We start from the raw sequence: 26,408 nt of genomic DNA on the forward strand, positions 1-26,408 counted from the left end.
CCAAAACATACAGCCAAAGCAACCCAGGAGTTTATTAAAGCAAAGAAGTGAAAAATTCTTGAATAGCCAAGTCAGTCACCTGATCTTAACCCAATTGAGCATGCATTTCACTTGTTGAAGACTAATCTTCGGACAGAAAGGCCCACAAACAAACAGCAACTGAAAGCCACTGCAGTAAAGGCCTGGCACAGCATTAAAAAGGAGGAAACCAGCATCTGGTGATGTCCATGAGTTCAAGACTTCAGGCCAGCAAAGGGTTTTCAATCAAGTATTAGAAATGAACATTTTATTTCTAGTTATTTAATTTGTCCAATCACTTTTGAGACCCTGAAATAAAGGGATTGTGTTAAAAAAATGCTTTAGTTGGCTCACATTTTTATGCAATCTTTTTGTTCAACCCACTGAATTAAAGCTGAAAGTCTGCATTTCAACTGCATCTGAGTTGTTTCATTTAAAATTCATTGTGTCAATGTACAGAACCAAAATTAGAAAAAAAGTTCTCTGTCCAAATATTTATGGACCTAACTGTATATATATATATTTATTAGGGCTGGGCAAGTTAATGTGTTATCGTGTTAGGAAAATTAGCTTTGTTGATTTGACCTCAATTCCCTGTGCGTGCATAAGTAGCAATGTGGAAACAGCTTCTAAAATTGCATGTGGAGAGATACCAAAGTGAACGCTCAAAGCAAAATAATCAGAGGATGACTTTTTCCGAATTATCACTAAATCACTCTGATTTGTCAGACTCTGATTTTGATGCAAGTGATCTGTAGATTGAAAACTAAAGTGAGGTACCGATTTCAGCTGATCGGCCCCCACTGATCGTAGCTGAAGCATCTATGGCAACGTTCACCTGGGAGGACAGACACTTATGATGACAGGAGTAATAAACTACATTGCGTCTCACTGCAAATGGCACCCCTGTGCACATGTCTCACAAAGACAGCCAGGCAGCCAGCCCGCTGTGCACTCCTGCTGGCCGTCGAGCCGCCCCTGCGCAGCCAATGCTGCAGCAAACTGCAAACAGGCGCCGACAGCAGGCACAACAGGCAGCAACAGACTTTTTATGTTGATTTATGTGTGAAACCATTGCTTTGTGCGTTTTTAGAAAACTGAGTTTATTGGAAAAAATATTAGCCCTCAAAGAGTTGCTACTGAATATTGACTGTTTATACTGCTCCATGATAAAAGAAAATGTTTCTGCTGGTATCTGTTCAGATAAAAAAGAGCACAGATTTCGAAATGTTAACTTGCTGTTACCCAGAAGGTGCCTGTTAGAATGTTGTGATCGTGTCTCTGGACAAACTAGATAAAACGTTAATGCCCTGGCAATGGCAAATAGCTTTGGTTTTATATTTGATCTGATTACATTAATGTTTAAGTTGAGATTTACAAGAAATACTTTAACTCCTACTATGTAAAGCAAATACTGCTGTTAAAAAGCACCTTATTTGTTTAAAGTGTTTGCAAACCAAATAAATAATTAACTCAAAATTAGTGTAACTTTTACACATAACAATGTGCTTGTTGTGTAATCGCAGACAATCGTGCAGTTAATCGCAATTAAAAATTTTAATGCTGCCCAGCACTAATTATACTGTGTGTGTGTGTGTGTGTATATATATATATATATATATACACATACATATATATATATATACATATACACACACACACACATATATATATATATATATATATATATATATATATATATATACAGTATATATACACACACACACAGTGCATTGCATCAATTTTTCCACATTTTGTTATGTTACAGCCTTATTCCAAAATGGATTAAATTATTTTTTTTCCTCAGAATTCTACACACAACACCCCATTAATGACAACATGAAAAAAGTTTACTTGAGGTTTTTGCAAATTTATTAAAAATGAAAAAAACTGAGAAATCACATGTAAATAAATATTCACAGCCTTTGATCAATACTTTGTCGATGCACCTTTGGCAGCAATTACAGCCTCGTCTTTTTGAATATGATGCAACAAGCTTGGCACACCTATCCTTGGCCAGTTTCGTCCATTCCTCTTTGTAGCACCTCTCAAGCTCCATCAGGTTAGATGGAAAATGTCGGCGCACAGCCATTTTAAGATCTCTCCAGAGATGTTCAATCGGACTCAAGTCTGGGCTCTGGCTTGGCCACTCAAGGACATTCACAGAGTTGTCCTGAAGCCACTCCTTTGATATCTTGGCTGTGTGCTTAGGGTCGTTGTCCTGCTGAATGATGAACCGTCGCCCCAGTCTGAGGTCAAGAGTGCTCTGGAGCAGGTTTTCATCCAGGAGGTCTCTGTACATTGCTGCAGTCATCTTTCCCTTTATCCTGACTAGTCTCCCAGTTCCTGCCGCTGAAAAACATCCCCACAGCATGATGCTGCCACCACCATGCTTCACTGTAGGGATGTATTGGCCTGGTGATGAGTGGTGCCTGGTTTCCTCCAAACTTGACGCCTGGCATTCACACCAAAGAGTTCAATCTTTGTCTCATCAAACCAGAGAATTTTGTTTCTCATGGTCTGAGAGTCCTTCAGGTGCCTTTTAGCAAACTCCAGGCGGGCTGCCATGTGCCTTTTACTAAGGAGTGGTTTCCATGTGGCCACTCTACCATACAGGCCTGATTGGTGGATTGCTGCAGAGATGCTTGTCCTTCTCCTCTCTCCACAGAGGACCTCTGGAGCTCTGACAGAGTGACCATCGGGTTCTTGGTCACCTCTCTGACTAAGGCCCTTCTCCCCTGATCGCTCAGTTTAGATGGCCGGCCAGCTCTAGGAAGAGTCCTGGTGGTTTCGAACTTCTTCCACTTACAGATGATGGAGGCCACTGTGCTAATTGGGACCTTCAAGGCAGCAGAAATTTTTCTGTAACCTTCCCCAGATTTGTGCCTCGAGACAATCCTGTCTCGGAGGTCTACAGACAATTCCTTTGACATCATGCTTGGTTTGTGCTCTGACCTGAACTGTCAAATGTGGGACCTTATATAGACAGGTGTGTGCCTTTCCAAATCATGTCCAATCAACTGAATTTACCACAGGTGGACTCCAATTAAGATGCAGAAACATCTCAAGGATGATCAGGAGAAACAGGATGCACCTGAGCTCAATTTTGAGCTTCATGCCAAAGGCTGTGAATACTTATGTACATGTGCTTTCTCAATTTTTTTATTTTAATAAATTTGCAAAAATCTCAAGTAAACTTTTTTCACGGTGTCATTATAGGGTGTTGTGTGTAGAATTCTGTGAAAAAAAATGAATTTAATTCATTTTGGAATAAGGCTGTAACATAACGAAATGTGGAAAAATTGATGTGCTGTGAATACTTTCCGGATGCACTATATATATATATATATATATATATATATATATATATATATATATATATATATATATAAAATCCTAAGACTAAAAGTGCAATGGTGACTTTTTATGTCACATTTTTTGTCACGTTTTAAATGAGGCTTATTTTAAAACCTACACATATATGTTTGGTATCATTCTTTTCAGAATTTAGCAAACTTTAATGTGATGTTGTTAGATTTACAGATTCTTATTCAGCTTTTAAATTATAAAATAAAAAATATCAAGAACTGTGCCAAAAGATTTAACCACACCCGGGGCTGGAAATAAAACACAAAGAGTAGGACAGCTGCTGTACAGGCTTTTAAATGTTCGCAGCGTCGCATGAGATCACGTGTCACAGAAGCAGCTGATCGAGCAAAGAGGAGGTAAAAAAAAAAAACTGTATTTGTTTCCCATTGTATCACCATTTAATAGGGTGTTTCGGATAGCAACTGTATCTCCTTGGGGTAAGTTCAGCCCCCCTCTTCACAACGCGAGCAGCAGAGACATAAAGTATATATATTACATACACACACACACACACACACACACACACACATACACATATACACACGTATACATACATATTATGTTTCAGTTCATCAAGTAAATTGTAAACTGTACATTACACTTTCATAAAATAATATTGTTTTAGTTTTCTAAGTTATATAATCACTTTATATTAGGTGTCCCTAATACGTTGTACTTACCATGTAATTACCTGCATAATTATAATAACTAGGCATCATTACCTTGTACATACTGTGCAATACAGTGCAATGTTGTAATTATTCAATTGTAATTGTTTTTACAATTATTTGTATTATTCTGTACAAAAAAGGTATGTATGTACGTAAGTTGTACAATAACAATTACAACTGAGTGTTTAACCACACTAGTTTCATAGTAAACGCAGGGTAATAACATCTAGTTACCTTAAACAAATTTTTATTTTCTGAACACTTTAATTATAATCAAAAATTTAATGCGCCTATAATGTGACATGAGCATCAATAAAAACAAATGTACCAAAAAAGAAAAAAAAACATGCCAGTCTATTACTAATTAGCAGTTAACATCAAACAGCAAGTTCCATTCTACACAGAACGTGAAGCACACCTTCTTCTTTTTAGAAATGCAAAAATTGTCCATTCCTATTTTTAGTACCCTGGTTTTAAACAGATGGTATTAAACAATGTTTATATTTTACACCCCTGACACTGTGGAATTAAATTTTGTTTAAGATAAGGTGCATGATAAAAGCAAGCAAATACATGCTATAGAACTAGTGCTACACAACAGGAAACATTCCAACTCTGCCACAGACCACATTGCTTCTGGAAGCTGATAGTTACTTTTATCTTAAAAAGGATAAAGTCTAAAATAAGAAATTCCCCTAAGAACAGTTGCTTCCTGTTAATAATATATACTGTATTTAGATTATCTCTGCACCAGAGTTGAGAAAATTGCTTTCTAAAGCACTAAAATATTAGACTAAAATTAGAATGTTTTCTAGCTTCAAATAATACTGCACTAAGTTTCTGGGAGGAAAAAAAAAAGAAAAAACTTTGCTTGACTGTAACATCATTGTTCTCAATAATTCTCTGGAAAACAGACATGCGCAATATGAATTGTAAGATGTACCAAATAAGTGATTTATGAGACCCTGGGAAGTATGGGGTGGACCAAAACTGGAAACTGTTCTTGTGCTTCCTAAACAGTGGGAAAGGTTGGTGTCTCATAGAAGTTTGATTTGTTTCCAATAGTCCTAAGGTCTTCAGACAGCACAAATTAGTGAAAACTAGTGCATGCTGCTCAGCTGAACAGATGGTTAAGGGAAAGAGGCCTACTGATGATATATAGAGAAACAAAATTTCTTCTTACCATGATGAGACCAGTGGTAATGTGTTCTGAACAGCCATGACACAGTTCACCAAACAGAGTCCAGTAATCCTTCTTGCAGAAAAGACGTCCTTCTTTTTCATAGTACCAGTGGGATAGGGAGGTATTACACTCACAACATCTGCAAGGATGAACAGTAAATCAAGTTTAACCAAACTTATTGATGTTTGGACTGCAAACTAACCTTCACCTCATGTGTACTTACACAAGACCTTCTTTCATACACGTTACAGATAAAGTGCTTAACATTCACATCACTGTAAGAAAACCCTAGCCAAGTACAGCACAAAATAAAATTATATTTTAAAAACAAATGTAAACTTTTGTCCAGTGAGGGTGATGGTGGGTTTTCAATTCAAAAGCTAGAATTTGTTTGAACTAGGGATGTCTCAAGAATCAATACTTTGGTACCAAACATTGTGATACTATCTTTTTTACGGTATCAGCACTACCGAATAAAAGAGGGCACTGCAATCATTTGTGACTGCAAGTAGATAAAGTACTATGTAAAGTACAATAATACATGACAAAAACTTGAGCTTAAAACTACATATAAAATAGCTCACAATGGATATGATGCAGCACTGCACTAATACTGTGAAAAGAAAAACAGCAGAATGCTTTGAGTTTCATGTGATTGTGGGAAATGTGTTTATAATTAAAAACAAAAGCCAAAACACACACATACTCAGGTAATTGTCACTCATATCTCATAATAAGATTAAGTTTAGAAATAGATTTGTGAGGACAATGATGTGATCCATCAGAAGTGAGTTGTAATCGTTTAGTTTGTAATGTCACATATTTGTAAATGGAGATGAAATAACAGCAAGATGGATGTCTTTTTAATACATTGTCCTACACAATCCAATAAAGGAACAGAGCTTTTGCATTCATCCTCTGATTTTGGTGAGCATGTTTACAGCTGTTTGTCCAAACATCCATCCATTTTCTACCCAGCATACACAGTTCAGGCTTGTGGGGGAAACTTTGCCCACATTTGCAAATATGTATATAGAAAAGTGGGATGTGGGAGGAAATTGTATACTGGCAGTGCTAACAACAGTCATATGCATAGCAACTAAAAACTGAGGGAAGCTACAAAAGTGGCTACTTGGCATGTCTAGAACGGCAATGAAAAGAGTGTCTCCATTTGTTACTACCAAAATAAATTATTTAATGTTTCAATGCTTCAAATTACAAAGCAAGTCTCCCTATTAATACAACATGAACTGTTTTAATAGAAATGCATAATTCATGAGACACACAGCAGGATGTGCAAAACACCATACTTCATTGCTGAATACAAATATGCAAATGCTAAATCTTTTCAATTTGTTGCTTTTTGAAGGCAAACAATTTTCACAAATTTTACACATTATCCTTAAAATGTAATGAAAGTGTTAGGTGCACATAAACCTGAATGGTCAAGGAAAACTAACTAAAGGTAATGTCACACAAGTTAATGTTCTGTTTCTGGATTTGAACGCAGGCATAAGCAATAAAAAAGTGTGATCACTCATGTAGGATAACTTTGAAAATAGCACAACAAAGGCTTTTTTTAAACAAAAATTCTGAAATAATGGAATGTTGATTTAACACAGAAAGTCTTAAAGTTTGGACAAATGTAAAAATGGAGGTACAGATTCAGACAATCGAAGCACCAGGAGTTTGTGGCACTTGAAATTTGAATTTGGATCTGTTAAATATAACTCTTAGTACGTATGTTTAACCATCTAATTATGTATGTCATACAGGGGCCACTTGAATGTTCATTTGCGGGCCGGATTCTATTATTCTGGCGGGAAGGGGATGGGGGGGGGCCGGGAGTTTGAGACACCTGATTTAAATTGTTTAATTTAAAATTCATTGTGTCAATGTACAGAACCAAAATTAGAAAAAAGCTGTCTCTGTCCAAATGTTAATGGGCCTAACTGTATGTGTATTTTCCTCACTGTTTTATGTTATACATATATTTTTTTTCAGTTAATATTGTGTTGCTGTGCCCTGAAGAAGTAGTTTTATTTTTTGCCTCAAAACGTGTCAGCCAGATCCACACTTCTCCATATGTGAAACAGACAGGATTCCAGTGATACTGTGCTTGGTTTCTCTTAATGTGATGCCTAGTTAGGCTCCATGAGATCATTTTTTACATTTGTAGTCTGTATACATCCAGGACTGAGTAGTTTAATTGTGCTCAGACTGTTTTTTCTGATAGTCTATTTTTCCTGTTGTTTTATTCAAATTGTATCTATTTTCTGATGGTTATGTATTTTTTATTTCTTTATTTTTTCATTTTACTCATTTTTATACATGTTCCACAGATATTTTACTTTGGATTTTTCTTGGCATTTGTAAAACTACAATGTCTTCTTGATTGCGACTGTTATGTTTTGTTGCAAGACATGTTAGATAATCAAAAGTGGATAGTATATATTAGGCCTTGGGAACACTTTATATTTCGTATTTATATACCTATCTTTGTACATATATATTTCATTATAATTTAGTAGTTTAGCGGATTTATGTCACATTATTGTGTACTTGTTAGGTTTTGCTTATATTTCTGTGCTATTCTTTTTAATGAGGGCTTGCACAAAAATTTATTATGTTGTTCTGTTGACTTTACATAACATGGCTAAAACAACCAAGTAATAAAATCTTTTTACCAAAAAAACTGGAAGCAGAATTTGTTTGCAATTGCTCGAAGACAGCAGGTAAAATGTTACAAATTCTTGTATAACAAGAGAACAGCTTAAAAAAAACGCATTATTGAAACTAACAAAAATCCAGGGGCTCTCTTCAGTCTACTATTGTTCTTTGAATTCACGTCTCCATTCACAGCTGGCCAACTATAAACTAACCCTAGACTGAATTGAGCCTAAGAAGTAGTATATGCAGCCCACAGTTTATATGGAGTCTCCTGCAGTTCAAGATTACGGACAAAAATAGACTTTACAGTAATATACAGTACAAATAACAGTGCATGGATCTTAAAGACGGAAATTATTTTTTAAATTTGATTATTAACCTAGAACAGCAGTTTAATTTTACATTAAATAGATAGCAAATTATAAATTCACACTTAAATTATATATAATAAATTAATTTTTTAACATCCGTTATATCTTGGGTATGAGAGCTTGGCTTAAATGCTCCACAAGTAACACATGGACTCTTGACATATGGAGGACAGGCTTCAATCTGAACACGCACCTTCATAATTTGCTTTTATCACACAGTTTGAGAAACACAAACTGAGAACTTTTTTATGTGCTGTTTTCTTCCAGAATCAATACACATTGAATAAAGGGTCAATGCTAATAGATTAGCATGCATATTTACACTGGGTCAATATCTAATTCAATATAGAAAGTTTAAAACTGTAAAATGTTACTGAAGATAATCTGAAGAGCAAAGCATTTATCCCCACATAGTTATAACAACAGTAAATGCACTGATAAGAGTGCTACAATATATCAAAATTCTTTACTACTGTATTTTTAGCCTAGATAATTGGGTTTGCAAACAGAACCTGGACACTGTTATCAAGGTAAGGCACTGTCAAATTATATATTTTTCTCCTATTGCTGTGTTAAGGAAAATTAGAGAATTGAGAATGAAACACCATATACTCTACTACAAAGCACAGTATTTGAAAGGTAATTACTGGAGTTTAAAAGTCTTAAATCTGATGACACGATGAGAGAAATGATAAAAGTCCTTTTAGAGGTCTTTAATTAGGATATAAACTTAACTGGTTAAATACAGCAGTCACATTAAAACTTATATATAGAATCCTTTTAAGAATGAACAACAAAGAAAACATTGGTGAAATGAAAGACAACAGTATAAGCTTTTATGTAACATCTCCTGAATCCCATATATGTTTTAGGGGCTGGCAGTTTTAAATGTTGGCTGGATGTTTTAAATCTCCCTAATAGATACTGCGGTTACTGTGAGGCTGAGTGTGTGTGTAGTTTTCTGACTTTTATTAAGGCAGCAATGACAAAGTTGTTTTTTTTTTTTTATTTAAATACACAGCTTCTAAATTTTCCTGGCTGTTGTCAAATTAACAAAATGTTTGCTAAGTAAAGATCAAACAGTTTGAGTGTATGGTTTGTACATACTGTCTGCCAAAATCCAACTTCTGTGACTGTATGTCCACTAATTCCAAGAACACATATTGTTCCTTGCCATCGAAAATCAAAAACCAAAATCAAAATGATCTCTACCAAATTTTTTGATGGTGCCACACCTTCTAGTTTTACTGACTCATAGAAAAGTCCACAATAAACATGGTTTCTAAATATTTTTAACCCCCTTGATATTCTGATTTAAAAATCCCCTTTACTAAATATAGCCTACAATAATTTAGAAAGTGAAAGCAACTGACAAATTCTACCAGGAATTCCCCACAGTAATTTCTCTTCTAGCAAATTTAGAAATAAGGGAAATATTTATACTATACATACAATCTAAACTTGTTGATTGAAAAGATCATCATGCTAAAGCTGAACCTGAATTAACCAGTGAGTTCCAACTTGTTATTGCTGCAAACCACTGGTAGGGCATGGCCCCCTGGTGTCTATGATTACTGCAATCAATCAGTTCGTCCAGCTTGCATACTTGAATCTCTACAGTAAATTACTACCTCCCCTCACTGCCTGTAGTAAATGGAAATGTAAGGATTACATCATCCTTGTGCAGAAAGCATTACCTCATCCTCGGCAAGCTCTTTTCTAACTGGTCCATTTCAATGCCTCCTGAGACAAAAACAGCCAATGGGAAACAGGAAGGCAAAGCAGTCCATTTTAACTCTTAGTGAAACACATGAACTGAATATGACCATGCAGTCACATGTGTAACTCAAGCAGATGTTATGCTGCTTATTTATTATATTTGTTGGAAAACACAAGACAAAACTGAATATACACTTTTTGCAACAATAAAGGAGCACCTTTTTAAAATTTTTACTGCATCTATTCATCTATACTATGGACCTGAGAAAGAAACTTACAGCCTACTGCAGCATAAACTGGGCTGAGAAAAAGAATGGTGAATTTAAATCAGGTGTCTCAAACTCCCTGGCCCCCCCCCATCCCCTTCCCGCCAGAATAATAGAATCCGGCCCGCAAATGAACATTCAAGTGGCCCCTGTATGACATGACAATACCAGCAGTGGCCCAAAGCCAATTTGAGTTTGAGACGCCTGATTTAAATTATCAGCTTTCCTGAAATGCCTAACATGATTGTCACCAACGCCAGTCCAGAAACAGATTGCAGAATTACTCTGTTTCCATTCATATTACTTGATAGCACATTAAAACACCAATTACTAAAGGGCTGAATTTCAAATATATGTATGTATCCTGAACAACTAACTCATTGACCGCATTTAAAGTTATCACTTTCAGCTTTACAGACTTTCGACTTTTAATTTTTTACTACGAAATGCTTGTGTGCTTTGCAAAGAAGACTAATGTGAAATGAAACTGGAAAGTATGTATCAGAAAGTAAACAAATGAAAGGACTAAAAGTTTCATATAAATCACCCGCAATGAATGCTAGAATACAAAATAACTGACAGTGTACAGAAGGACAAAGCCTGAGATGTATGAACAGCCTGAATGGCAAAACAAAAAGTCTAGATTTCATAGAATATCTTTCTTACCATGCACAACAAAATGATTTACATACAGTAGCAGTTGATGCTCAAGTAGAGAAAACATGGTAAGAGAAAAATAAAATGAAAGGAAAAAAAACAAATCAGGGTTAAGAGAACAGAGGTTTCTAGCATACACTTCAAGGAATGGGGTCCAAAAACAATAAGAGTAAGAGCAAGCAATTCCACCTTCAGTTTAAACTAGGGTGGCCAAGGGTGCCTATCAAAACACAAAATGGACACATTCTCTAAAGATACAAGCTAGAAAAAAAGTTAGAACCACTGACACAGAAGTGTATGTTCAAGGGAGTATTTTTGGACAATGAATAACTGATACACTGTGTAACATCCTTACTGAGAACAAACACTGGTAAAATAAATTTCTTATTATAAAAAAATTAAAGAAAACACAAGCAAGATGAGATGAATGATTGGATCTGTAACCTCTCTTGGCCTCATTACACATTGAGTTTCTGTCTAACCAGTAAGGGTGGCTGGTCCTCTTGCATGGTACTTTTGGATATTGAACAACACTCCCAGCCACCTCCAAAACTCTTGTTGTCTCTCCTCCTTATTATTCTAACCACACTACCTTCCAATCTCAACTCACCCCTTGACTCTAAGCTCAGTGAGCCCCTGCAGGGAGCAGTCTTTAACCTCCTTAGCGTTACATTTTTTTCTCAAAAAAAAAAATACATTTGTATTAAATCTCATCTTTCTATCTTAATACGTGCAAAACACTAAAAATACAAAGTCAGAAGTATAGAAAGTACTAGCAAAATACCCGCGCTTCGCAGCGGAGAAGTAGTGTGTTAAAGAAGCAATGAAAAGAAAAGGAAACATTTTGAAAATAACGTAACCTGATTGTCAATGTAATTGTTTTGTCACTGTTGTGAGTGATGAGTGTTGTTGTCATATATATATATATATATATATATATATATATATATATATATATATATATATATATATATATATATATATATATATATATTTACACACACACACATAAACATATATATATTTACATATCTATACATATACACATATATACATACATATATATCTACATATACATACATATATACATATATACACACACAGCTATTTCATTATCAGTGCAATCGCTGTTTGTTAAAGCAGTTGACTCCAGCTCTTATGTGCAATAACAAATCAAATCATTCAGTTGTCTTTGCTCATATGTCATTTTAGAGCTGGGCGCCTGGCATCTTTTTTTGGCCACAAGTTCATTTCTGTTTGGTGTGAAGTTCTGTGTTGTGGAGATTCTCAGGATGGATTGCAGGTGCTCATCAGTGAGGCTGACTCCTGTGTGCTGTTTTGTTAGTCTTTATCACTGAGAAGAGCTTCTCACACAGATATGTGCTACCAAACATGCACAAGGTTCGAGCCGCATGTAGACGGACTTTTTTTGTTCTTCAAAGTCACCAAAGCGCCGTGCAAACTCAGTCTTAATAACTCTAGTAAGCGGTAAGTGTTAAGCAAGGCAGCTGAAGCGCTGCATTATGGGATCTGTAGTTTATTGTGTTACCAGCGCTTCATATACCGGGCTTTAATAACAATAATACAGTATATAAAATGATCTCGTGGGCGGATATAATTACCGCCGGGCGGATGTGGCCCGACCCTTGAGTTTGACACATATAGACTAAATAGAACTTGAAAAGATATGTTTTTCAAATGTGATCGCGCAATTCAGATAGAGTTGACGCGCACTACAGCCTGCATGCCTCAATAAGTCATCCTCTCCTCGCTCTTACTTTTTTACCGTTCATCTAATGAATACACTGAGTATGGCTTTACCAAAACAATCATTGATGGCGAATAAAGTATCCATTATTCGAGTATGTAGGCGGGATATATATATACATATATATATACCAGCGTATCATGCGAGAAGTAGTGTGTTAAAAAGGTAGAAAAGAAAAGGGAACATTTTAAAAATAACGTAACATGACTGTCAATATACAGTATTTGTTTTGTGAGTGTTACTGAGTGTTGCTGTCATCAAGGATTTGATTATCATTATTTCTTTCAATCAGGTTCGTATTGGTAGGATGTGTTGTGTTCATGTTACATTCCGTGTTTGTCAATCGTTGTAAAGATGACAGGTTTCATTAATTGATTCGTTTCTTACTGCATCAATAAACAGCTCGTCTTCTTCTTTATCTGAGACCTGACACACTGCATGCACGGGTTTTTACACTGTCTTCCTTTAGCGGGACATTGACTTTTTCCACCGTGTGCTTTGTTTCCACAGTAGCTGCATTTATGAATATGCTTATCAGACGCTTCATATTTTTTGCTGCCTTTTCAATTGTGTAATTCGGTTTTTGTTCAGCTGTGCTGGTGCCATCTCGTGCTATGTCCATAGCTTTATTTAATGTTACCTTAGTCCTGGCACTTAAAACTTTCTCTCGCAGTTTCGCTGAGTTTGTGTCAAACACCACCCTGACCATCTCATCTTCCTCTCCATAAGCACAGTCCTTCACCCGTGAATATTTACCCGTGGCAGTTTGCTATTGGATTGCGGCTGACGGACGGCCTTATATGGGCAGGCACTAAATTACAAACGCCAGCGGCAGCCTGTCTATGAACTTAATTTAAAGTGTAGGTTTACATCGTGCTTTGTTTCCGAAGTAGCAGAACTCATGAATATGGTTGTATATGTCACTTTCGCCGCTTCTTATTGTTTAGCTGCCTTCTCAATTATATAATGCATGTTTTCTTGGCTTTTTGAGGTCTTCCTGGTTTTCTATGTACTGCGTGATTACGTGGGAGGCGTGATGATGTCACACGAAACTCCGCCCAGCGTTGAAGCTCATCTCCATTACAGTAAATGGAGAAAAACAGCTTCCAGTTATGACCATTACGCGTAGAATTTCGATATAAAACCTGCCCAACTTTTGTAAGGAAGCTGTAAGGAATGAACCTGCCAAATTTCAGCCTTCCACCCACACGGGAAGTTGGAGAATTAGTGATGAGTGAGTGAGTGAGTGAGTGAGTGAGTGAGGGCTTTACCTTTTATTAGTATAGATAATAATGATACAAATAATAACAATAATATGAACAGCACTCTGCACATGTGAGTGACGAAAGTCACTTTTGGTTTCACTAACCATTTCAATTTCACTGCTAGACAGATTTGACTTTGTCATGACTGCCGATGAGAGGTGTTTCTTATGAGGCTAGGAGAAGATGAGTCTACACCGATGCCTGGGTACCGATTGGGCCTGATGCTTACACAAGACATGCCTATACCGTTGCCCGAGCAACACTCAGCACTAACACTGTTGGCACTTCCACAGCCTGAGTAAACCTCGGGTCTTACACGAGACGTGTCTATACCATTCCCCGAGTGACACTTGGAACTAATGCTTTCAGCACTGTTTTCACAGCCTGAGTTACGCTAAAGAGGTTAAACCCTACCTAGCAGATAGTACCAGGATGTCAAAAACCATTTCCAGGGTCAGTAACATTGTGTGCTTTTACTGCTTGACAATCAAGGAAGAGAAGCAGTGTCTAGACTTGTAATTCACAAATATCTTACAGTTTTTCTCAGTTGCTTTGGTGCATTTCTCACAACAGACTTAACATTTGCATAACAGCGACTGCATTTCTCAAAACACTTAGTGCAAATGGCAAAACATCATGGATGACCAATCATGGATGACCAGCAAAAGCAAGTAACCTCTTCAAAATCCTTAATCCATGCCTCAAAAGTATTTACATCGCTGAATATGTCAGTGCCATCAAAATGCCAAGTCCATGAATCATCGTGCACGGACATGACAACCAAAATGTAAAGTCATGTTATCAATATAAAATTGGCGCAATCTAAACATTTTCTGGTGCACAAAACATCTGAATGACAAGGGCAGGAAACATAAAAATACAAAGCACCGATTGCGGGAGATTGATTCAAGAAGAATATATTTTATTGATTGCACAGGTATATGGTGACATACCATGCACTGCACTTGGAGTCTAGCAAAAAAATGCATTTCAATACTTAATGCATAATATATGAAATGAAGGAAAAAAAATTACAACATCGAAAACAATCTATACATACTGAAACTCCAAATGCTCTATACAATTGCTTCTGAACCTGTTCTCAAAACTGCTCGTTCAATTCCCACCAGCTTTTGCTGGTCATCCATGATGTTTTGCCATTTGCACTAAGTGTTTTGAGAAATGCACTCGCTGTAATGCAAATGTTAAGTCTGTTGTGAGAAATGCACCAAAGCAACTGAGAAGATCTCACACCTGCCCCGAATAATGTGTCACCTGAGAGCAATTTAAGGTGGTGCAGGAATCATTCGTATTGTGAATACAAACCAAAAAAAGTTTTGTAGAAACCTATAAAATACACTTGGCAGCCAATGATATCTTGTTGAACACTTTTGACTGCAATGACTTACACAATGAAAAAATGACAAGTTTGTCTGGAGTGTAAGACTATGCAAAAGAGGACTACACAATGCATTTTGATCATCATGACATAAGCAACCGCTGATGCATGATATAGCTGAGAATTGCACATAAGCATCTGCCTGAGTGAACTAAAGCAATTGCAAAATCACGAAAACACCCAGAAATTGCTGTTATGATGTGCACAACTGACTAAAGGTTGTGGGAATTGAAAGAGCAGTTTTGAGAACTGCAATTCTGTTGTGAGAAATGCACCAAAGCAACTGAGAAAAACTGTAATGGACACTAATGCCTTGGTAATTAAGACAGCACACAGAGTGAAGCCACCAAAATATTTGGAGAAGACACTCATAGCACACACAAGTGCCATTATTTTGACGATCAGTGCCTAATTCTAATACTGCCTAATCATCTGCACACCCAATATTACATTATTCTTTCATCATATATAAAAGTGATTGTTTTAGGTGTGTCGTCTGTTAAGTCTTTTTTCATTAGTTTGATCTGAAAAGTATGCAGGGGCAAAGGCATCACTTTGGAAAGTGTTACAGTTACACATTCCACAAGGAATTTAAATATGAGAATGTGCACAAGCTCAGGGAGAAGGACATGCAAAACGTTTATAACTTTGATAGCAGACCAAGAGTTTTCCAAACTGGGTGTATTTTTCATAATCTACATGTCCATGATTCAAACTCTTAGTTTAATTATTTCACTTTTTCCTGAAAAATAAGTAACAAAACATTTTGCATTTTCCACAATTTCCCATTACTTATTTCCCAGCTTATTTAAAAAAGTTGTTTTTGAACGTTTGCAGGAATGGAACTTGTTCATATCCTGAGGTCCACAATGTTGTGCACATGCACAAAGGGGACAGTTTAAGGGCTCCGGTGATGGTAATTCTCCACTGCTCTAGGTAATGCCTTTTTCATTGCTGATGTCACTTCCAGTGTTTGTCCACCCGTAATCTCTAATAGCCAGAAGAACTGGCATCTTTGGTAGTTGTAACCAGACTCTTATCTGAAAAGACATGTTAACATTCTTACTCACATTTTTTCTCTTTTTGAAATATCAATTATAGGGGGTTTGCCTATGGGTGCCTAATACTTCTTATGGTCTCTACTTGTTCATTTCAATCCATATAAGGATTACAAAGAAAGTGTTATAACAAATTAACTGACAATAATAGATATAGAGCACAGTTAGTCAAAAATAGTCCATACCATTTAAATGAATTCATCTGGAAACAAATTATTTATAGTTCTTACTGTATGTTGGCAATTTAAATATATTGTATCTCTGGGATTAAAATAAAATTCATGCAAAATTCACTTGGTGGATTAAAATTGATTAGTTTTCATTTGAATAATTGATTATAGCGCAGTGGGTAGCGCTGCTGCCTCGCAGTTAGGAGACCCGGGTTCGTTTCCCGGGTCCTCCCTGCGTGGAATTTGCATGTTCTCCCGTGTCTCGTGGGTTTCCTCCGGGCGCTCCGGTTTCCTCCCACAGTCCAAAGACAAGCAGGTTAGGTGGATTGCTCAAGAGTAAGCTCAGCGCACAGCTTGGTCATATTACAAACAGAGGGCCGAACTGACAACATGGTATACAAAGAGATACTTAACAAATAATTATTGGTATATTTTCCCTCAGTTTAAAAAGGTTTACTTTTCTTCTTAATAAAAATTTTAAGGCAGTACTTTGCCGCTGCAAAGCGCGGGTATTTTGCTAGTACACAATATAACAGTCTGGATCGAGAACTGGTGCCATGTACAGGTGGTATTACAAAAAGCTGTTCATTAGCAAGCATCAGTGGGAAAGAAGGAGCACAGCACCTCATGAATGCCTCCATATACACAGTATCTGGTTCTTTGGACTACTTTGTAAGTAATAATCAAGGTTTTGAACTTAATGTGTGCTGCTACAGGGAGACAGAGGAGTGACCTGAATTCAGGAATGACAAATCTTTGAATAGGCTTGGTAGATTAGCTTTTGCAAACTACCTGAATGTTAAAATTGAAAAACACAGGAAAGATTTAACATAAATTGTTAATTAAAATATAATTAATTTACATTTTTTACATTTAAATTTATTTGCTTGGCAGATGCTTTTATCCAAAGCAACTTACAAAAGAGGTAAAAATAATCTAGTAACATTAGGCTAGAGTTTGTTTATTCTGCAAGTATAGTAGGACAGGTAACAAAAGTTGATTGATATAATAACTAATAAATGTACAATCATAGACTAACAGTTGATAAAGCAGTTAAACTTAATGTAACGAGTTGGTCTCGTCCGATCACGGAGATGGGCGTCTGAAGTGGAGCTCCGCTAGCAGTGGTGCTATTTTTCATATTATTTGCTTATTATTCTGAGATATCCTGTATTTATTCGACCCGAGAGGGACCGCTACAGTATATGTAAACACATATAAACATGGCCAACAAGAAGGAAAGAACGAAAGAATCGAAGACTAAAGCTACATCCAAGCTGCGATCAGCAAGCCCTAGCTCGAGATACGGCCTGTCAGAGACAGACCTGGATCAGATGGGCGAAAGTACAGACTCCTCGGGACCACGGTCCGCTACATCGTCGCCGGCTGAGAGCGAAAAGGGGAGCGAAGGTGCGATCGTGAGTGCAGATGTGGATAGCTCGCCGATTGGAGAGGATTACCTGAAACTGGAAAAGGCCGGGAGGTCCGCGGCTTCAGTTACGCAATTACGCGGGACTGGAGCAGCGGGGACACCGCTTCAGCAGAGTCTGCTGCTTCATCTACGGCACAAGAAGGCACATTTGAGCTATCTGAACTGAAAGTGTTGCTCGCTGAGCTCACGCAAGATATAAAGGAAAGCGAGAAGGCTAATGAGAAAGCAACGGCAAAGGCACTTGAGAGACTGAAACAGGAATTAAAACAGGAGATGAAACAGGCCAATGAATGTCTGCGACAGGAAATCCAACAGGCAAATGAAAGGCTGCGACAGGAATTCCAACAGGCAAATGAAAGGCTGCGACAGGAATTCCAACAGGCAAATGAAAGGCTGCGCAAAGAGGTCAACTTGAACTTCGACAGGTGCTGGGCAAAATTGAAGAGCGCATTGAGAAAAACTCGGCTAAACTGAGCACGCTTGCTGATCAATTGGAGCATCTTAGTGAGACATTCACGAATCGGATCGAAATAGCGAACATCTAGCTGCCAGTGCCGAGGAAAGAGCAGTAAATGTCAGTTCGGAATGTAAAAAACTCGGAGAAAAACTTGGAGACAGACTGGCTGCTTTAGAAGATGGGAATAGAAGGTATAATGTCAGAATTGAAGGCCTGCGGAGAATCGAAAGTTTAAACCCGTGAAATTCGCAACTGAACTTTTTCTAAAATAATCGGGCGACTTTAAAGCAGAATCTGAGATAGCAGCGGCTTACAGCGCGCTGATCAAACACCGTCAGACCCGACCAAGATCTTTTATAGTTCGTTTTGAGCGATTATCATTTAAGTTAGAGGTGATGGAACTCCTCAGGAAAAAAGGAAGATATTATATATGAAGATTGCCACATTCGCGTCTTCCCTGACTTCTCTCCAGCAACAGCTATTAAGCGCGCCTTCTATAATATTAAACAGCGCTACGGCAAGCCAATGTCAAATACGGCCTCCTGTATCCGGCAAAACTGAAAGTGGAATGGCAGGGTCATTTCTATGTTTTCGCTAGCAAGGAGGAGGCAGAAAATGAGTTAAGAAAGCTGATCCCGGGACTATTCTGATACATAATTGTGAGTCATGGCGGTAAATGATAAAGCTAGGATTAATAATCTACTGTCTGATCTATTTGTTTTAAAATACGGGTTTTTATCAGCATATATTCTCATATTCTTATATTACTTATTATTATTATTACTTACTTACTTATCATTACTTAGTATTACTAGGGCTAAATGTTTATGTTTTATTGTGCTTAATTACGTTTTCCTCCTCCTTTTTCTTTTCTAATTATTTCATGTGTACCCTAAATGAGACTGTTCAATATCATACCCTTGGTTTGCTGTTATTGCTATTACTGCATTAAGACTTGTTATGCTTGTTTTGGACACATCTTTAACACCATCACCTGGGTTTATTATCTGGGGATATCATCTTAATGCACTAAAATTGATGAAGATTATATATGTGTATGTGTGTATGTATATATATATATATATATATATATATATGTGTATGTGTATATATATATATATATATATATATATATATAAGTGCAAAATTCTTTTTCTTTTTTCTTTTTCCTCTTTTAAAGACTATATTGGTAACAGATATCTCTATCTTTTAACCTTAAAGCGCCACTGCATGGGGGCTTGATGTGCTTTGGGCGTTCTCTGTCTCTGGGTATGTCAGAGGACTGGGACTGCATGAAGTGGGTTTTAGCCTCACCTGGGGAGGCAAAAAGGGAGGGTGGGGGTTAAGGGGAAGAGAAAGAGAGCAGGCTTGATCTATATCTAATCTATCTTCTCAATCTTTATAATTATAACTATCAACGTAATAATAAGCTGCATGGCAACAACTCTTGGGGGAATAGGAAATTAAGACCTAAACTATTTCACTTCCAGTTAAGACTATAATATGACACCAAAAACTCAGAATCAGTGTCTCCATGATGGGACAGTTAACTTCGTAAGCTGGAATGTTAAAGGCCTGAATCACGAATTAAAGAGAAAGAAAGTACTTTCTCACCTAACAGGTCTAAATGCTAAAATAGTATTTTTACAGGAAACCCACTTACTAAGTAAGGATCAGTTCCGGCTGCAAAAGACTGGACTGGCCAAATGTTCCATTCTAGTTTTACAAAGAAAACTAGAGGGGTGGGAATTCTCATACATAGAACAGTACCATTTGTAGCATCAGATGTAGTATTGGATCCTGAAGGGAGATATGTGATGGTCATGGGAGACTTATCTAACTGTAAAATGATTTTGATAAATGTTTATGCACCTAATGTTGATGATAAGGAATTTATACAAAATTTATTTGCATCCATTCCCAATCTGAACACTCATAAACTTATAATGGCTGGGGACTTTAATTGTGTTCTAAATCCACTTTTAGATAAGACTTCCTCCACAGGGGGAACGGCAACTAACACCGCAAAGATAATTACAAAGTTTATAACTGATCACAACTTATCAGATCCCTGGAGGTTTTTAAACCCAAATTCAAGAACATATTCTTTCTACTCACCAGTACATCATTGCTACTCAAGGATTGATTACTTCTTTATAGATAATAACTTCTTGCCTAAGATTAAATCTTGTAAATACGATGCTATTGTTATTTCAGACCATGCTCCGATGATCTTGGAGCTGAAATTACTAAGCCCCATACACTCACCCGCAGATGGCGCCTCAATCCGCTTCTATTAGCTGACGAGAATTGTACTGAATTTATATCCAAACAAATCGAATTCTTTCTAGAGACAAATACATCCCCTGAGATCTCTGCAGGAATACTCTGGGAAACTCTTAAGGCCTTCTTAAGAGGACAGATTATCTCATATCTTTCCCACAGAAATAAATCCGAGCGAAGAAAGTAGCAGAGATAAAAGCGAAATTACTAAAATAGATGAAGAACATGCCAGACTACCAAGCGAGACTCTACATAAGAGGAGGCAGGCTCTACATTCAGAATTAAACCTCTTGACAACTAAAGAAACCGAACAACTAATTTACAAATCCAGACATCATTATTATGAACATGGAGAGAAGCTAATAAGCTTTTAGCGCAACAAATTCACAAGCAAGATATGCATACGCAATCTCGGTAATTACTAACACGAATGGAGATAAAATCATCGAACACAAAAATATAATGTACACTTTTAGAGACTACTATAAATCCCTATATACTACTGAGTTTAAAGAAGACAATATACAATCTAATGCATTTCTGGATAAATTACAGATACCACAAATTGGCGCTTTTAGTGTGGAGGAACTCGATAAACCTCTGTCATTATCAGAATTACTGGATGCTATAAAGTCACTCCAAGGTGGAAAAGCAGCAGGCCCTGACGGCTACCCTGCAGAGTTTTACAAGAAATTCTCCTCAGCTAGCTCCCTCCTATTAGCAACATTTACAGAAGCCAGAGATAACCAATCTCTTCCACAAACCTTTCGCCAAGCACTAATCACTGTCTTTCCAAAACAAAATAAGGACTTATTACAATGTGCATCATACAGACCAATTTCACTTCTGAATAACGACGTTAAAATACTCTCTAAAATCATAGCTAGAAGGATGGAGAAAGTGCTCCCCTCAGTAATATCACAAGACCAAACTGGATTTATTAGGGGCCGACACTTATCTTCAAATCTTGACGCCTGTTTAATGTAATATACTCACCAACTAAATCAAACACCCCAGAAATATTATTATCATTGGATGCAGAAAAAGCATTCGACATGATTGAATGGAAATACCTTTTACTATTTTGGAGAAGTTTGGGTTTGGCCCAACATTTGTGCATGGATTAAATTACTGTATACTAACCCAGAAGCTTCAGTTTGCATCAATAACATTTGCTCAGACTACTTTAAACTAGAGCGTGGCACAAGACAAGGATGCCCTTTGTCACCACTGCTGTTTGCAATTGCCATTGAACCACTGGCAATACATTGTCGAAATACTGATCAGATAAAGGGGATTAGCAGAGAAGGACTGGAACAGAAAATCTCATTATATGCAGATGACATGGTACTGTATATATCGGACCCAGAAAATTCTGTGCCTGCAGTCTTAGCAGCACTCACAGAATTTCAAAAGCTCTCTGGTCTCAGAATTAATCTGAATAAAAGTGTACTCTTTCCGGTGAATTCTCAAGCATATAATATTAGATTAGACACCCTTCCTTTTATCATTGCAGAACAGTTTAAATACCTCGGGTAAACATCACAAGTAAACATAAAGCTCTTTATCAACAAAATTTCGTGTCTGCATGGAAAAAATTAAACAAGACTTGCATAGATGGTCAACCCTTCATCTCACACTAGCTGGAAGAATTAACACTGTTAAGATGAATATTCTTCCTAAGCTCCTTTTTATTTCAAAACATACCAATATACATTAATAAATCGTTCTTTAAGCAATTAGATTCAACAATAACCTCATTTATTTGGAATTCTAAACATCCACGCATCAAAAGAGCGACCCTACAAAGACAAAAGGCAGAAGGTGGCATGGCTCTACCTAACTTCCAGTTTTATTACTGGGCGGAAATATACAGTCGATAAGAACCTGGACACAAATAGAAGAACATACACAGGCATGGACCGCAATAGAAGTAAAATCCTGCAGTACTTCTTTGTATTCCTTGCTTTGTGCTCCAATAAACACACGTTATCGGCAATACACTAATAACCCAATTGTGCTCCACTCACTTAGAATCTGGAACCAATGTAGAAAGCATTTTAAGACGGAGAAGCTTCTTTCTGTGGCACCCTGCAAAAGAACCACCTCTTTCAACCCTCACAAACATATGCAGTTTTAATATCTGGAAAAATTTGGAATTAACTTGCTTAGAGATCTTTATATAGACAACGTCTTTGCATCCTATGAACAATTACATTCCAAATTTAACATTCCAGCTACAAATTTCTTTCACTATCTTCAAATCAGGAACTTTGTTAAACAGAACCTTCCAGATTTTCCTCATCTTGCACCCTCATCCACGCTGGAAAAATTATTGCTCAATTTCAAGGAGTTAGACTCCATCTCTACAATATATAAAATCCTTTTACAATCCCTTCCTTTCAAAGATCCAAGAGGACACTGGGAAAATGACCTCTCAATTAATATATCAGAAAAGGAGTGGAAAGTAGCAATGCAGAGAATTCACTCAAGCTCCATATGCAAAGCATACAATTATACAACTCAAAATTATATATCGAGCACATCTGTCTCGACTAAAACTCTCAAAATGTTTCCAGGGCATGATCCAACCTGCGAGCGTTGCAACCAAGCCCCAGCCTCACTAGGTCACATGTTCTGGGCCTGCACCAAATTAACATTATTCTGGACAAAAATTTTTAATTACCTCTCAGACAGTCTTGGACTCACAATCCCTCCTAACCCATTAACAGCTGTGTTTGGGGTTCTTCCAGAGGGTCTTAAAGTGGAGAAAGACAAACAAATTGTGATTGCATTCACTACACTGTTGGCACGCAGACTTATTCTGATAAACTGGAAGAACCCAAACTCTCCTCTTTAAGTCAGTGGGAAACTGATGTGTTATATTATTTAAAATTGGAAAAAATCAAATACTCAGTTAGAGGATCTGTGCAGACTTTTTTCAAAACATGGCAGGATCTAATCAGTAATATTTTGAAATGATTTATAAAGCACAGAGAATTTGTTGATTTAGGTATTTTTAAAGCCTTAAATTTTACACCATTTGGCTTGCTCTCTCTCTCAAGGGTGGGGATCGATCTGTTCTTAGCATAATTCTTTTTTTTGTAAACACTTGATTACTATGTATTGATTATAATAAAATTAATAATTAAAAAAAAATACTTAATGTAACAAAAACATCAACCAACAATACAGATGTGTTTTCAATTGCTTAAATATACTGACGGAGACAGCAATTCGGAGGGGGGGCAGCTTGTTCTACCAACTAGAAACTACACAGGAAAAAGAGTCTGGATTGAGACTTCATATCATGTAGCACCACCAGACGCTATTCCCTAGCAGACCTGAGTGAGCGAGAAGGAGCATAGCACCTCACCAATGTCTCCATATACTCAGGTGCTGACCCACTAAGTACTCTGTAGACAAGCATCAGGGATTTGAACTTGATGTGTGCTGCTATAGGAAGCCAATGTAGCGACCTGAAGAAAGGAGTGACATGTGCCCATCTCGGCTGGTTAAATACAAGACGGGCCGCTACATTCTAGACCATCTGCAGCAGCACTCACCACCTCACTCTAATCACTTCACCAACTTTCTATTACAGGATCAGGATGATTCTTAGTACAAAAATATAAATGAATAAAAAAACTCTCTTTTAATAATGTAAGGATGCAAACCTTGCATAAGTAGTTTTGCTTCTCAATGAAACAACTGTGACCTGCTCATCAGTGTTTCAGTCCTATAGTAATAATGTACTTGTTCTATTCTATGGAGGTCAAACTGCTATATGGTAGGGATATAAAAAATATTTGTGTGGATAAGATGGTGACTGTTGATTGTACTTATCTGTTTATTATAGGATTTCACAAGTGTGGTTCACCACAGAATATCTTGAACAAAAATGTCATAACTTATTTTTTGACATTTAAAGGTGACTGGGGGTGATGGCGGGTCCTTTCAGATACTGAGGTATGAACAAGATATGAATTATTACTACATTACTAAAAGAAAATATTAAAAAGTACCTAAAACTTAAATGTATTCATTGGCCCAATGTTAGGAAAAATCCAAATATCATAGTTTGAATTTTTTGATCTTATACAGTTTTAAATGATGAAATTTTGGATTATATTGGAGCAAATTCTGCAGTCACTTGATGCATGCAAAAGGATCTGTTTAAAAGTGACTTAAGATTATTCATAGGAGATTTCTGGTTAATCAGCAGTTATTAAGATAGTTAAGTGCTGATCATCTTAAATTTGTCTTTAAACTTGGCAACCACTTCATCACTGTAGGTCTTTCACCAATTCTTGTCTATGTTTGAAACATTTTATCTACTGATAAATGAGACAATCTTACTTTACCAATATTAAGTGTATATTTCAAAAAGCATTTTAATGAGTCATACATAGTTTATCTACCAATGAACATGCTTAGAACCTACCATTGTCTTGAGATTTCAAAGATGTTTAGTTTAGATTTTTGCGTGCAATATTATTTTAAATTGACATCAAAAACTCTGTAAGAAATTTCTGCTCTTTAGATTTTAAAGATTTTTTTCTATCAGTCAAATATGGTAATAAAGAGTTTGGACTAGCTGAAATTCATGTGTTACTGCCATTTGACACACCTTTATCAACATTGACTAATAATACATGGCTGGCTGTTTACTAAATGGCGCTTTTCCACTGCATAGTACGGCACGAAACGGTTCAGTTCAGCTCACTTTTGGGGGTTTTTCCACTGGGAACAGTACCTGGTACCTGGTCCTTTTTTTAGTACCACCTCAGCCGAGGTTCCAAGTGCAACGAACCGTTACCAAAACGTGACGTGTAAACTCTGCTGGTCACTGATTGGTCGGAGAAAATCGTCATTACTGCGTCACTGGCTATTCTTTTCTTTAAAGGTACACACACGCGGAAGTTTGTGTCCCGTCTCTCCATCGCTGGACGCAGTTTGTTGCATAAGTGGATGAATGTTTCTTCAGACATTCGAAAGTTCTCCAGCCACTGAGTGTTTGTAAAACCGGGAACAATCACATCCCACCACTCTGAAGCACGGTTAAATGTCCAAACAGATGGTCTGTTGCGGCGACTTTTTTGCAAAATGTGGAAGATCTGTAATATATAGAAATCAGCATTTTAATGTTACACTGGCAGTTAAGTTCATTTTATGCTTTGCAACAGTGATAAAAGTTAGCTAGTGATGTGCTTTTTTTAGATGCTTACCCTTGCGCGTCGTCGAGCTAAAGTGTTGTCGTTGTCTGCGTGTTGTTGTAAAAGTTCCACGGTGTCACGGCAGTAGAGGCGGCGCAACTATAACGACACGTGAATAATCCGCCCACTCTAAAGCGGTACTAAACTGCAGTCGAAACGCGAACTGAGCCGAACCAAGGTGAGCTGTACTGAACAGTGCTGTGCCGTACTATGCAGTGGAAAAGCGCCTTTAGATTCTGTGGAGTACCATAGCTCTGACAGAAGATTGCGATCAACTCCATGAAACAGTGAAGACTGCACAAAATGGGAATGATTTCACTGTTTTAACAAAACAAAACATTTTATTGCTTAGAAAGAAGAATATTCTTCATTTGTGTGAATCACAACCACATTTTTATATTTTTCATCTAAACTCTTTAGTGTATGGAATTTTAGG

The 26,408-nt window shown here is 37.0% G+C and overlaps 1 protein-coding gene across 4 annotated transcripts in view; it reads right to left on the reverse strand.

Moving 5' to 3' along the window:
• limk1a (LIM domain kinase 1a) overlaps positions 1–26,408 on the reverse strand; it is a 116,407-nt gene that overhangs the window by 46,088 nt on the left and 43,911 nt on the right. For all 4 annotated transcript variants that reach the window (XM_039756958.1, XM_039756957.1, XM_039756960.1 and 1 more), the window contains one exon: positions 5,242–5,380. In XM_039756958.1, coding sequence (XP_039612892.1) covers positions 5,242–5,380 — 139 coding nt within the window. The remainder of the gene's footprint in view (positions 1–5,241; positions 5,381–26,408) is intronic.

This window comes from Polypterus senegalus, chromosome 6 (assembly GCF_016835505.1).
Source record: "Polypterus senegalus isolate Bchr_013 chromosome 6, ASM1683550v1, whole genome shotgun sequence".
NCBI lineage: Eukaryota > Metazoa > Chordata > Cladistia > Polypteriformes > Polypteridae > Polypterus > Polypterus senegalus.